This window comes from Balaenoptera ricei, chromosome 17 (genome assembly GCF_028023285.1).
Source record: "Balaenoptera ricei isolate mBalRic1 chromosome 17, mBalRic1.hap2, whole genome shotgun sequence".
In the NCBI taxonomy this organism is placed as follows: domain Eukaryota; kingdom Metazoa; phylum Chordata; class Mammalia; order Artiodactyla; family Balaenopteridae; genus Balaenoptera; species Balaenoptera ricei.
The window spans coordinates 54365366-54381860 of record NC_082655.1 but is presented as its reverse complement, the minus strand read 5'-3'; the positions used below and the strand labels follow the sequence as shown (position 1 = coordinate 54381860).

At 37.2% G+C, this 16495-nt stretch overlaps 1 protein-coding gene across 2 annotated transcripts; it reads left to right on the top strand.

Moving 5' to 3' along the window:
- Positions 1–269: 269 nt before the first annotated feature.
- LOC132351921 (solute carrier family 7 member 13-like) lies at positions 270–16050 on the top strand. Of its 2 annotated transcripts, XM_059902035.1 has the most exons (4): positions 270–1038; positions 7953–8084; positions 11410–11771; positions 14649–16050. In XM_059902035.1, the coding sequence occupies exons 1-4, from the start codon at positions 372–374 to the stop codon at positions 14934–14936; spliced, it is 1449 nt and encodes a 482-aa protein (XP_059758018.1). In that variant the 5' UTR covers positions 270–371; the 3' UTR covers positions 14937–16050. The 2 variants fall into 2 exon arrangements, with proteins under 2 accessions (XP_059758018.1, XP_059758019.1); XM_059902036.1 differs by lacking the exon at positions 7953–8084.
- Positions 16051–16495: the final 445 nt, after the last annotated feature.

Below are 16495 nucleotides of genomic sequence, written 5' to 3'. Positions count from 1 at the left end.
TGTGGCAAAATACATATAACACAAAATTTGTCACTTTGACCATTTTTAAGCGTACAATTCAGTGGCATTAGTCATATTCACAATGTTGTGCAGCCATCACCGGGCATATTTGAATTTTTGAATAATTAACATGAGAAACATTTTAACTCTGGCCTTAAAAGAGTTCACAGAATCTTAGAACAATTCACAAGTTAATCATTTTCAAAACCAAGTTAACGGCAGTAATAAAATGCTTATGTAAGGACAATGGTTAAATCAAGAAAGCACTTTGCAGAAGAATCATGGGGGGAATGTATAAGAGTTAGCAATCCACATGAAATTTTAAAATTATTTTTCAGGATTAAAAAAAAAAACAGGAAAAAGGCAAAAGCATGCAACTCCTGAGGGCAATAGGATTCTTCCGTGGAAACATTTTAATATTTAGTGCCACAATAGGGGCAGGAATCTTTGTGTCTCCTAAAGGGGTATTAAAATATTCCTCACTGAATGTAGCTGTCTCCCTGAGTATTTGGGCTGCTTGTGCTGTGCTGACTTTGATCTCCGCTCTCAGTCACGCAGAGCTGGGGACAACATTCCCTAGAAGTGGAGCACAGTATTATTTCCTCAAAAGATCTCTTGGATCCTCTGTTGCTTTCCTCAGTCTTTGGATCAAACTTTTTACTCATCCCTTAAGACTAGCTACTGAAACCTTGTTATTATCTACCTATACAATTCAGCCTTTCTATGCCGGGTGCCCAGCTCCAGAGCTACCAAAGAAGTGTCTAGCTTTGGCTATTCTGTGGTCTTTGGGACTTCTAAATACTCGAGGGGTGCAAACAGTGGCTTGGTTTCAAACTATCAGTACTGTGGCAAAGATGACTGTCCTCTGCTTCATTTCCCTCACTGGGATTGTACTGTTAGGGATTGGGAAAAAAGAGAACATGGCCAGGTTTGAGAACGCTTTCGACGCTGAACTTCCTAAAGTCTCACAGATTGCAGAAGCCTTCCTACAAGGATTGTTTGCATATTCGGGCACGTCAATCCTGAACAGCATAGCAGGTAAATCTTTTTCTGAAATATTTTTGTCGCAGGCATAAAGTTTTGTCTACAAGTCTGTGGAGAAAGATATATCTGATTTGTTTATTTGCAAGGAATTGAATTAAATCTGTTCTGCATGCTCTACATGTATGTAGTTTAATCATCATTAAGACTTGGTAGATACTTATCTATATAATATACACAGAATTTAGTGTTTTTCAGGTCATTCACCTATCACAAACTTGGGAATTTTATAAAGTTTTCAAGAGAAAATTAAGACCACTCTCAGATTTTACCGTACTTTATTCTAACAATTTTTCAAGACATTTTGAGTTAAAAATCAATTATATAAGAAATATATTAACATAATCCATTTGCAAAAAAATAAAGCTATCACAGATTTTATATATCTCCTACCACATTGGTAAAATGTCACATCCTAATTTTGATTCCACAATATGTCTTAGAGAAATTTCCATATTAGTTCTTAGTCATCTGACACATTCTTTTAACTGCTGCATAATATTCCTTAGAATGGCTTTACTGCACTTTCACATTAGTGGTATTTTAAATGCTTCCCATTTTTTACAATTTCAAGGACTGGTATAATATCCATACTTCCCTGCTTATATGCACTGTTGTTTCTGCAGGGTAATGCTGCCCCCTCTGATGTCATGGTACCAAATGAATTTGGTAATAGTTGCATAGCTCTCTAGAGTAAACAAAAGAAATAAATAGAAAACAATTCACTATATTTCTTTTTCATTTTAAAATTATAGGAATATTAAATTTTAAGGAATATATTAAATCTTGAAGTTATATAAAACTTCCAAACAAAATCTTTGCAAAAATTTTAATAAGAAACTGGAGTTTGTTCCTCTAAATATAACGTTGCTATAGATTTTGTGTTTGAAATGTCCTTAATACTTTATCAAAACTTTTAATGATGATTTCTTCAAATTCTAAATTCTTGAATTATTGAATTTTTTTTATGTTCCCCGGTCAATGAGACACTTTGCTCACTCATGTAGATTACTAAAAATTTAACAGTTGATATGATTTTTAAGTACTTTAGCATTTTCCTTTTTTAATTGACAAAAGTAACATTGAAATTTCTTGCAATAAAATTAACAAATTTTAAAATATCAAGGCTTTTCAAATAAGACTTTAATTTACCTAGCACAAATTAATTATGCCAGCAGTCACCTTGCTGCTAGTTTGGCCATTAAAAGGCACATAAGTTATAAGTGAAAATATTGGATATATATGGAGGCAGAGTTTCACAGGTCACTGCTTTTGGAACTGCATCCTCCAGGGGTCACCTAGTCAGTGGGCAGTGGTGGGTTTTGCAAAAATAAATACCCAGATGTTAGTGCATCCCTTGGCTAAAGTAAAGCATTGCACTAGAGCAAGCCCAGGTGTTCTTGATAGTGATCATTACCTAAAGACACAGCACAATGCAGCTTTAGACCCAATTCTGTTTGAAGCACCCATCTCATTCTCCTCCTACTCCTTGGTTTGATTTGTTATCAAACAAGTTAAACCTTGAATTAAGGACAAGAATCCCATAACTGGAACTGATAGAGAAATGTAATTTCAGATCAGTAGGGTTGTGTTTGAAATGTCTAGTGAAATTTTCTGGATCTGCAGACTATTAGAGCAGAAGGTCGAATGTGATGAGTACAGTAACATGGCCAGAACTTGTGGCTAATTGAATGGGGCTGGCTATCAGAACCAGCACTTCATTAACTTACCAAATTTAGAGATCTGGCTTCTTCCGTCTCAAAATAGGGTGATCCTGGCTAGAAAGAACTATCTCCCTCAAGTTTGGTTCTCCGAGTTCCTGAGCTGTCATATTCCTGACCAATTGTAAACAGAATAGATAGCTTGTGTCTAGATTCTTATGCCAGGGCCTCCCAAAGGGATAACACTGCATCCCAAGCACCACTATACATCCTTTATATTTACCTCTGAAATAAGGAATTATATTAGGTCTCAAAGCCATCAGTGCATCCATCTCAGTAGCAGGTCTGCCAATATTCAAAGGAGTCTCTATTGACATAGAGAACTGTTGGGACTCGAGTTCTATCCACTCAATTACAAAAGGACAAAAGGCCACTGCTTCCATAACATGACTTGTGTGACTTTTGCAAGGAACAATCAGACAAGATACCATGGTATGCTGTTTAGAAAATCAGCATCACACAAAGCACGTTAATATTGTGAGCAGTTTAAAGAGACCCTCAGATTTAATAATCTGCCTAGAATTCCCATTGTTAGTGAAGGGAATTTAGGAGGAGAAATAGAGATATACAGTATTGGCTGACCCTTAGAGGAAGTTGCATTAATAATGGCTCCACCCACTTAGATTTGCATCCACTCCTCTGCCAAAGTCCTGAAAGCAGACTTGAAAAGGGTAGTTCCCCAGCTCTATGCACAAGGTGGCCCAGAACAAGTGGTGACTTGTAGCCGGAGCAATACCCTGATTGGCTTCCTGTTAGAAGAACTTTTCAGAGACAGAATATACATGAATACTTGGAAACCCTCCTCCTGACACTTAGCATGTTGCAATATACAGTAGTCCCCCCTTATCCACAGGGGATATGTTCCAAGACGCCCAATGGATGCCTGAAACCATGGATAGGACTGAACCCTATATATACGACGTTTTTTCTTGTATTAAGGGATCAGGACGGTAGCATATACAGCGTGGATCCTAGAAAAAGGGATGATTCTCGTCCTGGGCAGGACAAGCAGGATGGCATGAGATTTCATCACAATACTCAGAACAGCATGCAATTTAAACTTTATGAATTGTTTACTTCTGGAATGTTCTATTTAATATTTTCAGACCACGGTTAACCGCAGGTAAATGAAACCATGGAAAGTGAAACTGCAGATGTGGGGTGGGGGAGGGGTACTGTATCTCAGTTTCAGGGGGTAAAAAAGGACTTCTTGAGAACTGGTGAGCATGAAGCACCCATTCTCTTAAGTTGCTGCAAGATGGAAATCTATGACAGACTTCATTCACCCTCAAGAAATCCAGCTTAGTCCTCCGGAAACTAAAGTTGTGCACACATGGGAGAGAAAAAAAGGCTCATTAGACAAAACTTTCCCCTGCCTGTATGGGAGACCAAGCAGGAGAGTCTAAGCAGACAAGGCCCCCAGCATAAGCTGCTCCTCTCCTATGGTTGGAGATCAGAGGCCCTGGTCTTAGTTTACACTGAAGACAAGAATACCGCAGGAAACACAAGCCACTGTTTTCCTAGACACACTTAAAATTTGGTAATACTCCCAGGTCCTAAGGATTTGACCAAAGTTGGGATCTGTTAGAGAGGATAAGGAATTTTCCACATTAAAAACAGCCAGGCTGAGCCAAGAGACAATATTCTCAAAGGACTCTTTATAAAGGATGTTGTTTTTTGAACAGTGGTGGGAAAAGAGTAGGATGAGGAAGAAATCGTTAAGCTGGCACAGGTTAAATTTTTCTTATCTTTTACTCTTCGCTTCTTAAAGAAAAAAAAAAATCCATGTTAGATGTTAATGTGAGTTTTATAACTTTCCAAAGTTGGAGTTAAAATTATTAGTCAATTTTCTTATGGTATAAATTAAAAATCATAAGTTTTCATAAACCATTAATTTTAACTTATAAATAATGATATACATATATAAAACTAAAAATTTTACATAAAATTCACTTGTTCTTGTTTTTTAATAAGTGGTTGATTACTAAATTGAACATATTAAATGTCACTAAAGAATATAACCTCACTCACAATTTATAAACTGTTTTAATTGTATGTTAAAATGTATTTAATTTTTAAGCACTTTAAATGTCTGACTTGCAAAGCCTTTCTAATCACTTACGTCCTGTAACACTAAAATATTGTCTTAAATATGATGAATTTTAAGTTCTCTTGTACACTTAAATACTGTTCATAAACAATGTCTCCTATACTTGCAACTTAAAATCGCACACCTGAAAATTCATTTACATTTAAAATTTAAGTAGCAAGGCTGTTCTTTCAGGTTATCTAACACGCCAGATTCTCATAAAAATTAGACACTGGCACAAATTGTGTAATTTAGCAGAAAATAAATGGTATCAAAGGTTTTCATTTACCTGATCATTACTGTATTTAAGTTGAAACAGTGCCATCTTATATTGGGTTTCCTAGAAGCAGAGCCTGAGGTGGGGATCCTTGTGCAAGCACTTTATTGAGGGCTTACTTCCAAGAGACAGCTGTGAGGAGTGAAGGAAACAGGACAAGGTGGCGGGGTGGGGGTGGAGCTGAACAAACGTGTGGTTTCAGCTGAAGTCTAGCCTCGGCCAGATCCTACAGAGCCGCACTGTCCAACCTGGTAACCACCAGCCACATGTGGCTAGTGAGCATCTAAAATGTAGTTAGTCAAAGTGAGGTGCTCCATAGGTGTAAAATACACACCAGAAATCAAAATCTTGAATGAGCAAAACAATGTCCAATAGCTCATTAATACTTTTTTATAAATGTTATATACTGCAATGATAACATTTTGGATATCTGGGGATAAATATATATTAACAATTCCATTTCACTGGTTTTTCTTTTATGTAGCTACTAGAAAATTTAAAATTACATAAATGGCTCACAGTATATTTTTATTAGACAGTACTGCTAGAATAGGAATAATACGAAATGTTCCCAACTAGAGGCATTAGGGATGGGCTTTTGTACCTTTTATCGATGCGTCAATGACTGTGGGCTGCCTCTGAGGGGAGACTGTAAACTTCTAGATTTTTCTAAGCAAGGCAGCTTCCTCCCCTCCCTGCCAAATCACCCAAGGACTGAGGGCAATTCTCAGGAGAAGGGTTCAGCTATGGGGAACTAGCAGCCATTATTCACAGAAGCTGGAGGAGAGGAGAACCTGCCAGTCAAGTTGTAAAGTCATTTACCCACACAGGGGATCAGGGTCACTATCTTAGGTGATTGAAGCTGCTGGGTGGACCATCCCAGCTTACACAGTTACTTACACTTCCCAGATTCAAGATAAGACATGTGATCTGAGCACTTGATGCTTCAAGTCACATATGCACAGGCTGGTTCTGTCACACCGTTGCTATAGTAATAGGGGACCCGAAGACCTCACAATTCAGCTGACATTGATTTTATATCAATATCGCCTGATTTCTTTCCGATCGGAATTTGGATGGACAGACTGTCTCGCTTCTACACGGCTTACGACAAATTTCCTTCACTGCTTGAGTAGATTCAAACAATCTCTTGACTGCCTGATGGACTCTAAATTGTTTTCCTCTTATTACTTTATTAATAACCCATAAGATCCTGAATTCCATTCACACCTTTCTTACTTATGATGACCCAGTAGTCATTTTAATACAGTAAATTTGCCTAGGTAGGAAAAGGTTGCTTGGGAGAGTAAGGATGAGAAAGGAACTTCCTCAGAGGTCAGTTTGCTTGAGGGAAAGAGATGATGAGAGAACCATTACTTCTGAAAAAAGGAAGAAATTACGTATCTCAGATGGGATGAAGAGACATGCTACATACCAGTCTTTTTTTTAAACGATTGTACATTTTTTATTTGTACAAATCTGTGGGCTGGCAATCTTTGTTGCCAACTGCAAAACCTGTTTCCCAAGGTCCAACAGCTAGTGAGGGTCACAGCCAGGTTAGAACCCCAGACCATTTAGGTCCAGGCCTATGCTCTTAACCACTCCCCTGAACTTCCTTTTTAAGAAAAACAGTATGATGTTTAGGAATTTTGAGATAATAGGTCAATTTTAGGAATTCACTGTTGATGCAATGTCTCCTCTCCTGAGGTAAGGTCCCTACAATTGACAGAAACTGACCGAAAGGCCCCTACAATTGACAGAAACTGACCCAAACATTGTTGGGTGCCTTGAGCTCATCCCTGCTTTTGGTTTAAAAACTTTATTATGTATTGGAGCTCAAAGATTTTCCCAACTGAGGACGTCTATCCAAGAGGGTGGGAGTAAGTGTCAAAAAGAACTCTGCACCTTCTGTCCAAGAAATCCATCACCTCAAGGTCAAAGAGATCTAGCTACATGAAGGCTGGAGGGTGCAGTGGTTACTGTCTGGTGTCAGACCAAACTTGGTTAAAATCCTGCCCTCACCACATATTTGCTGTGTGACCTTGGGCAAGTCTCTTAACCCCTCTGAGTCCCTGCAGTTTCCTCTGTATTTGAAATGTAGACAAAGCACAGTATGTCCTTGATGCTATCGTGAGTATTCAATACTACACTTTGGAAGCCTCTGTGACAGAGCAAGACATAGATGCGCTCACAAAAGGCTGCCATGGCATGGGGGAGGGGGGGTCTGTTTTCCTTTTGCACCAACTGTTTCCTTTGCATAGAAGGCTACCCACTGAGATCTTCCCATAGTTCCCTCCCTCACTTCTTTTAGGTCTTCCCTCAAATGTCATTTCTCGGCTAACTTATTTAATGCAAACTTCCTCCCCCCACTCTGCTCTCATCTTTGTTTCATTTCTTTCTCTTTTTTTATTGAGGTATAGTTGATTTACAACATTATATAAGTTTCAGGTGTACAAGATAGTGATTCACAGGTTTTAAAGGTTATAGTCTATTTATAGTTATCATAAAATATTGGCTATGTACTATGCACTGTACTATATACCCTTGTAGCTTATCATTTTATACATAGTAGCTTGTATTACATAGTCTTTTCCATCACTGTAAATCCATAATCATGAAATAGTTGGAATAATTGGATTTTTAGTATAAGATGGTGAGAAATCCAAGCTTTCAGGCAAAACTTGCAAAGGAGTAGAATCAGTCAAGCAGATGAGGAAACAACAGACACATGATTAATACTTTCTCATCCTTTTCATTACAAAGAAGTCTTCAAAAGTCTCATAATAATATGACCTTTTCTGATGAGTTTATTTGTGTTTTTTAGGAGAGATAAAAAATCCTGGTGAAAATATTCCCAAATCTCTGATTACTGTCCTTCCCATGGTGGCTGTGATTTACTTACTGGCTAATGTATCCTACCTGGCAGTTTTGACTCCCAGGGAAATCATCTCTGCAGGTATGAATGTGTCTAGACAAAGAGGAAATAGTCACTACTACCTCCTCTGAATAAACAGGGACTCCTATATACTGCTATTTTTTCGATACACCCATAAGAGTGTAAATGTGATGTGGTCCTGCTTTGGTTTTCACAAGAAAGGAAAAATAATCATCTAAACAATCTATTAAAAAAATGAGCACATGCTGAAGACTAAGGTCGAAGGGTAGAAGAATGTGAAGAAGCAAGAACTGAAAAGAGAATGAGGAGGAAGAAGAGGTGGAGGAGAGACATGGAGGAGAAAGAGGAAAGAGGTGAGGAGAAACAGAAGCAAGCAAGGCAAGAAGGCAAAGAAGAAACACTTTGTTAGAAGATGTTCCACCCTTAAAGGTGCACCCAGATACCTGCCCTCAAAATAGTTGTTTGGAACAAGCAGTACCATCTTCATTATCTTCATTTTTCAGATGAGGAAACTGTAGGGAGGGAAGTTAAATAATGAACAGCATTGATAAGATTCAAAAATAGGTCTCAGTCATGCTCTTCTAATGATAAAAGATTACTTCTTGTTCAGGTTATTGCCAGTAATGGATTGTAAATGTGGACAGCAATTTGCGACCATCAAAGGTCAGCAATCTGACCTTCAAAAATATATTCTTCCCAATTCCATCAAGCATGGTGCTCAAACTTACACAGCTAGTAATTGAAAAAGACAGACTGAAATCCAGGTTGTTTGACTCCAAGACCTGTGTTCTCAACCACCATACTAAAATGCCTCAACACAAGCAAACCAAATCAAAGCATAACCACCACTAATAGGGCCTATTAGCAAAGCAAGCAATAGTATGAATATTTATTAATATATATCAGATGATGAATTTTATTAATACATATAATCATATAACATACACATGACTAAATGGAGATACAACAAAAAGTTAATAGTAAATGGCACCATCTGAATGATAATCTTGCAAGATATCTTTTATTTCCTTTTTTATACTGTTCATATTTTCCACAATTAGCATGTTGTACTTATGATCAGAAAAAAATCATTTTAATACCAAATAATTATATTTCCACAGAATCAAGTGATGAAATTTTAGGACACCACTGGGTCTTTTATAAAAAATGTTAAATTATGTTCACTTTACTTTAAAAAGGCAGAGTAGTATTTGAAATATATTAGAAAAGTTCTACAAAATTTTAATTTTTAAAAAATAGTTACTCCTGAAAGAAGAGAAGTTTGGTTATCTAGAAAATTCATTTATTGAGAACAACTAACTCTTCAAATATTCTGGATAGAGGTCAAATAATACATCAACAAAAACATAGACTCCAAAAATATTGTATATACAGATAGGCACAGGGGTCTATGAACACGTATCGGGTGTGTGGTTTTGGAGGGGCTGACTGTGTCACTCCAGTAACTAGAATTCCCCTGTAAGGGATGTGTTTTCAAGGCCAGAGGTCACAAAGAGGATCAGTCTAGTGAGCCGCATCACTGAACTGGAGTTCTGCTCTATCATCTGCATTCAAAGCCTTTACAAAAATAAGAAGCTTTGAAGGTCATTTTTTAAAAAACCTATATTTGGGCTTCCCTGGTGGCGCAGTCGTTGAGAGTCTGCCTGCCGGTGCAGGGGACACGGGTTCGAGCCCTGGTCTGGGAAGATCCCACATGCCGCGGAGCAACTAGGCCCGTGAGCCGCAACTACTGAGCCAGCGCATCTGGAGCTTGTGCTCCGCAACAAGAGAGGCCGCGATAGTGAGAGGCCCACGCACCGCGATGAAGAGTGGCCCCCACTTGCCGCAACTAGAGAAAGCCCTTGCACAGAAACGAAGACCCAACACAGCCAAAAATAAATAAATAAATAAATAGATAATAAAAATAAAGGAATTCCTTTTTAAAAAAAAACCCTATATTTTACATGGTTCCAAAAGTCAAAAGGTGTATTTATGCATCTTCTCTGAGACTAGTATAAAAATGTTATGTTGATTCGAAAAGAAAAAGAGAAATATCAATTTCTAAAAGTAAAAAGAAACACGTTACTTCCCACAATTTGGTCTCACAGGAATACAGTAACACACTAAAGGAGTTTTTTTTTTAATTATTAGCACCTTTAATTAATTAATTAATTTTTTTTTTTTTTTTTGGCTGTGTTGGGTCTTCGTTTCTGTGCAAGGGCTTCCTCTAGCTGCAGTAAGCGGGGGCCACTCTTCATCATGGTGCACGGGCCTCTCACTATCACGGCCACTCTTGTTGCGGAGCATGAGCTCCAGACGTGCAGGCTCAGTAGTTGTGGCTCACGGGCCCAGTTGCTCCGTGGCATGTGGGATCTTCCCAGACCAGGGCTCGAACCCCTGTCCCCTGCATTAGCAGGCAGATTCTCAACCACTGTGCCACCAGGGAAGCCCTAAAGGAGATTTTTTTAACTATTAAAATGAGGGGGAGAACTATAATTTGCCTTTCACCCTACTTCCAAACCAGGCAGCAAGTTCTGTAAAGACCCACCTCACTAACATCTCTCTCTTTGGGTGTTCCCTCCTCTTCTTTCCCCCACTCAGTGCCCAGGCCCTTATTTTTCTTACTTCATTTACAGCAATAACCTCCTAATTTATACGCTCACCTCTAACTTCCTCCTTCCAATCCAGCCTCCACTCAGTCTCTAGAGATGACTCTATAAAACGCAAATCTAATCCTGTCATCTCCCTGCTTAAATATTCCACCATCTTGTTTTCTTGCATCTCCTCCCAATCTCACTCTCACAGCTACTGCAACCACCACCCCATCAGTCCATCACCACCTCCTTTAGACCAACTATCAGCTCCTAACCTGACCATGGCAGGTTCTCCAAGATCTGATTCAAGCCTAACTTTCTATCCTCATCTCCTGCCTTCTCTTGCACAGACACACACCCTCACCACACGTCAGCCTTTCTAAACAACTTATCATTTACAGAATAGATATTATTCTCTCTACCTCCCCAGCAATGCCATCTCACCAGCCCCAGCCTGACTGCCTATTTCATACTTGATGTCACACTAGTAAGATTGATTCCAGATATATTGCCCATTTTGCACCCATGAATACATCATAGATATCATGTAAAGCAAGTCCAAGGCAGATTGAAATGCAGTGGCAAATCACCCCTTCCAATGCATTCTCTGGCCAAAACAGACCACAAGGCCAGACCGTATTCAAGAATAAGTAAAGAGACTCCCTTTCTTAGAAGGAGCTGCAAAATCATATTACAAAGGGTATGGTTGAGGAGAAAGTGAAGAATTATTGCCATAGTTTCAATCAAGCAAAGGGACTGACGTTTTTGAAATTTTTCTAAAATTTTCATAGATGCTGTTGCTGTCACCTGGACGGACAAAATAATCCCTTCCATGCAATGGGTCATTTCTTTTGGAATTTCAACTTCAATATTTAGCAGCATGTGTTGTACAGTGCTTTCGGCATCAAGGATGATCTACACAGCAAGCCAAGAAGGACAACTGCCTTTGATCTTCTCGATGCTCAATAACCACTCGTGTCCAGCCATGGCTGTCAGCCAGATAATCATCTTAACTTCAGTTGTTATTATAACCTCAGATTTGATCAATTTAATAAAATATTCAGGATTAGCAATATGGTTTTTAAGAGGGTTACATATGATAGGTTTACTTAAACTAAGGTACCAGGAGCCCAATCTACCTAGACCTTACAAGGTAAATCAAAATTAAATGATAATAATGAAATGAATGATGATAATGAAAATTATGATGATAATGAAAATTAAAATGATAATATTAAACTTCTATTCTCTTTCTAGGAATATAATCTCTTATTCTATATGAGATGCTTCTAACCAGTCATGAGTCAAATTTATGAAACATCTGAACCAGACCTCCATTTCCCAGCTTACTGATGTGTAATTGACTGTATGGGCTGCATTTGGTCTGATTTTTCTAGAGTAAAACGTCAAAACTGATTCTCCTCAAGGAAGACAGATGTTATCCTTTTTGTCATCTTTCAGGAGCTAGGCAGTAACACTTCTGAGGGGAGGGCTTTTTGCCCAGCTCAAAAGCATCTCCTCAGTCCATGAACAAATGAGGGTGATGTGGCATACTCTTCTTGTGTATGGCCTTGACAGGGTCTTTATTTTATACAGTAAGATGTTAATCTAAGCCTCAGTTTAGGTGATTACAAAAATTTTGAACCTGAACTTAACTAGCAAGATAGAATCACTATCCTCTAGGTAATGTCAGCAGGGCTACTGTAGGTTCCTAGAGTGTCTTCGTGCAAAACATAATAAAGCACCCCTCCCTCTAGGCAGCCCCAGCCCCGTGCCCAGGCACAGAGGACTGGTGAGCTAGATATCAGCCCCCTTTTGCCCCCTCAGATGGGTATGCTTGTATGAGTGTGAACTGCCTAAGCAACCATATGCAAAAGAAATAAAATCAGACTCTCATTTGAAAAGACCATTCTGACAATAGCGTAGAAAGTGAATTAGAAGGAGGGGTGAGCCGATTCAGGTCAAACAGCTGGCATAGATTTTCTTAGCTTTACCCCCATTTAACTCAGGAGAATCCTAGAGCTCAGAGATTAAGTAAATTACCCTAGATAAAAGGATCAGGGCTGGGATTTAAACCACACATTCTGATTTCAGAGACCAAATTTTTGTTATATTTACTGAAAAGATAGTGATGAAATTTTTTATTCTATAAAGGATCCACTGAGGAAATTTTCTCTGATCTTAGCATCAGGAATACTTGGGCCTCTTCTAAACAACTGATTTGCTTATGTCTTTTGGTGGCCTGCTTTCAGAATCTATATGGGGCATTGTGGCATGCATTTTGTGAGCCAAATTTATTGTTTATCCATGTTTCTTTATTTCCCTCATTTCTTTTTTTAATTTTCATTTATTTTGCCTTGGTATAAAATAAGCCATACCTTGCTATAATGTAAATCCTAAAAGTTTCCAAACAGTCTTTGTTTTATTCTTTAATCATGTTATAAATATAATCCAGTGGCCCATATAATTAAGATACTTCCTGGTTGTAGAGATTGTATGGAAAATAAAATTATAGTCCCATATTTCATGCCAGCGACCATAAAACCACTTGAGTGTGCTTGTTAAAAATCTGAATTCCCAGTCTCAACCCTGGAGGTTCTAATTTAGTAGGTCTTAGTTGGGCCTTAGGAATCTGTATATTTATCAATTATCTTGGAGATTCTTATGCAGAGAGGTCGATTGATCATATTTTAAGAAACACTAGCTTAGACAGTTTTGACTTTCTTCCCTCCCAAAAAATGGATCCCTCTTGGCCATGTCCCAAGTTGAAAAAAGTGAACAATAATATCTCGAATTTCAGTCATCCATTCATTCAACAAATATGCAGTGACTATCTGCTATATTTCAGGCACTCTGCTAGGCAGTTCAGAGAAATAAAGATGAATCTTTCCATCAAGAATCTTCTTAGCCTCATAGAAGAGTAAGAAATGTATACAAATCACTGTTATAAAGTTAATTAAGAAATGCCATTTGTTGAGCACATTTTACTGAAGTACACTGTATGCAATTCTGACAAAGATTTTAGGAGACCAGCATTAGATAAAAAACTCATTTTGCAAATGAGTCTAAGAGGACCCTTTTTTTTTGACACTCAGACTTTATATTTAAACCGTAATAACACACAACACACACATATTTCAGGAATATTTGATTAAAAACCTCTGAACATAATTATCCATTAGTACCCGCCGACCCACCGTGTCCTTCCTTCAGTTGTGGTAGGGGTGCGGGGCCCTGAGGGTCTCACTGTGCCGTGTTTGGGGTCCCTGTAGAACAGGCACTTGGGGAACCACCTTCTGGTTGTTCTCTGCAAATGGGTCTGAAGATCAGATTAATTAGGTAGACCAAAGTTATACTGCTAGTCAGTGTCACAAGCTCCCTGGAGAAGAAACTTTATCTGTCCTAAATACCTCTGTATCCTTAGCATGGCACATGCCACTAAGCAATTCAGTGAATATTTCTTGAAAGAATGAGCAATTAAAATAACAGAGATTGCATTTCTAACCAGACTTTTCTGATTCCAGTATTTCTGCTGTTTCTATTACTTGATGGTGCTGCCCTAAGAAAGACTGGCACATGCTCCCTTAAAGAAGCATTATAAACAAATATTTCAGTTATGACATTACTGGATTTTCAAATTCCCAAAACTAAGAATGCTTCAATGATTAATACTAGAATGACATAGATAATTTTTGATTATGTTTAAATGTATTTTTTCTATGCCTGAAAACGAAGCACTAATTTTAGTAAATAAATGACAATATCTGATGAATTGAGTAGGCATTCATGAAAACTATAGAATGAATAAAATACAGTTCCACTTTTTTACAATCATTCAGTCTGCCATTGATTTACTTTCTGTAATGTAATACTGACCCTGTCCCTCTAAATATATTTGAAAATATATTTGTACTTTTCTTCCTGATGTTTGGAAACATTTGTTCCATAAGAAAGAGAATGTTCTTATGTTGTTTATAGAATCCTGAGGACAAAGGCATCACTAATCTTAATATTTTTTTTTTACTTTCAGGTGCCTTTGCCATTTATATTTGGATGCATAGCTATATCTTTGTTTCTGATTTTGACGCCATTGATTCAGGCTCCTAAAATAGAGCATGTCTATGGGCTTATCTTTATGTTCAGTGGACTCCTGTGTTACTGGATTCAAGTTCACCTTAATCAACATTCTGTCTGTTCTGTCAAAATCACTTGTTATTTACAATTACTGTTTAATGTTTCACCACCTGAAGACCATGATGAAGGTATTTCAACAGGAAAAAAAGACCTTAAAGAAATCTTTGTAAATAAGAAACTTTAAAATGTAAAATGTTTAATGAATGAATACATTCTTAAAGGTAACCTTTGCTTTAAAATATATACCCACAAACACAAAGCCTCTACCTCCTGCCCAACCCCCAGCTACACATATCAAACTCTTTACAATTCAAATTATTTTCCTTGTAATTGAGGCCTTAGTTCCATAGTGCCCAACATGTTTCTCACCACTTTCTTCTTGGTCGAAATAAATGCGCACGCACACACACACACACACACACACACACACACAAAGCTTAAAAGGCATAATATGCCTTAGTCACTTAACTACTGCCTACTTCCATGTGTAAAAAATATTATAATGTTGTAAACCAGAAAATAATATAATGTATGTCAATTATATATCAATAAAATAAATAAACAAACAAGTAAACAAACAAAAAAAAAGTCATTGCCAGGAAGATAAATTCATAGGTGCCTAGTGTATAGCAGATACTTAATATTTGCTGAATGAATGAATATAGATGCATCAGCAAAAATAAAGAAAATATTGTAAATCTGAATTTGATATTAATAAATACTATGCATTACTTTCTACTCACTGGTCTAAACTCTTCACAGTGATACCAATTAAAAGAACATATTTTACTTTCAGGTCTCTGTGTTTAGCCTTCATAAAGTGTGATATGCTAAATCATGGCCCTCAAAAATACATCCAGGTCAATTAAGTTCATATCTAGTAAGAGAAGTTTATCAAAATGTTTCCCAAATTTTGTGGAACCCTAAAACCAATACATTAACTGGCATTTAAAAGGGAATAAAAGAACATAAAGACACTAAAGTTTCTAAAATCCAGTAATAATAATAATGACTTTATTTTGTTCCTGTAAAAATAAAAATAAACAAGGCATTATTTAAAAAAAAAAAAAGAAGGGAGAGAATGTCATGAAAACTTGTTTAAATACTTTGAAATCGGGGTGGGGAACTTATTGGATGTCCTGTCTAGTGTACCTTTCTTAGTTACTTGCACTTTTTAATGTCTTTAAGCTATGTTACAACCTAAGTTGTAGAATATTCATAATAATGCAAATGATCTTTGACGATAGAAATATAAGTGAGTTTTGTCTAGTGGTTGCAATGATTACCATGGATACTGACCACTTTTACTTCTACTTGTAAATTTATTTCGACATTCTTGATTGCCTAAGTGTGCACATTGTTTGAAATCTCTTTTAAACTGGTTATAACATCTCACTGGTTCCCTCATTAAATAGTGAGTTAAAATTTTTTTAAATATATATATATGTATAAGGTTATATATATTTTTTAAATATTTAATTCATTTTATAGATATAGATATAGATGATAGATATAGATATAGATATTGATACTGATATAGATAGATATAGATCTCCAGGTCCTAATCCCTGGAACCTCTGAATCTTACTTTATATGGAAAAAGAGTTTTTACAGATGTGATTAAGGATCTTGAGATGAGGAGCATTTTACTGGATTATCTATGTAGGCCCTAAATGTAATCACAGATGTATTTATAAAAGAGAGATAGAGGGAGATTAGATACAGACAAAAGAGAAGACAGGG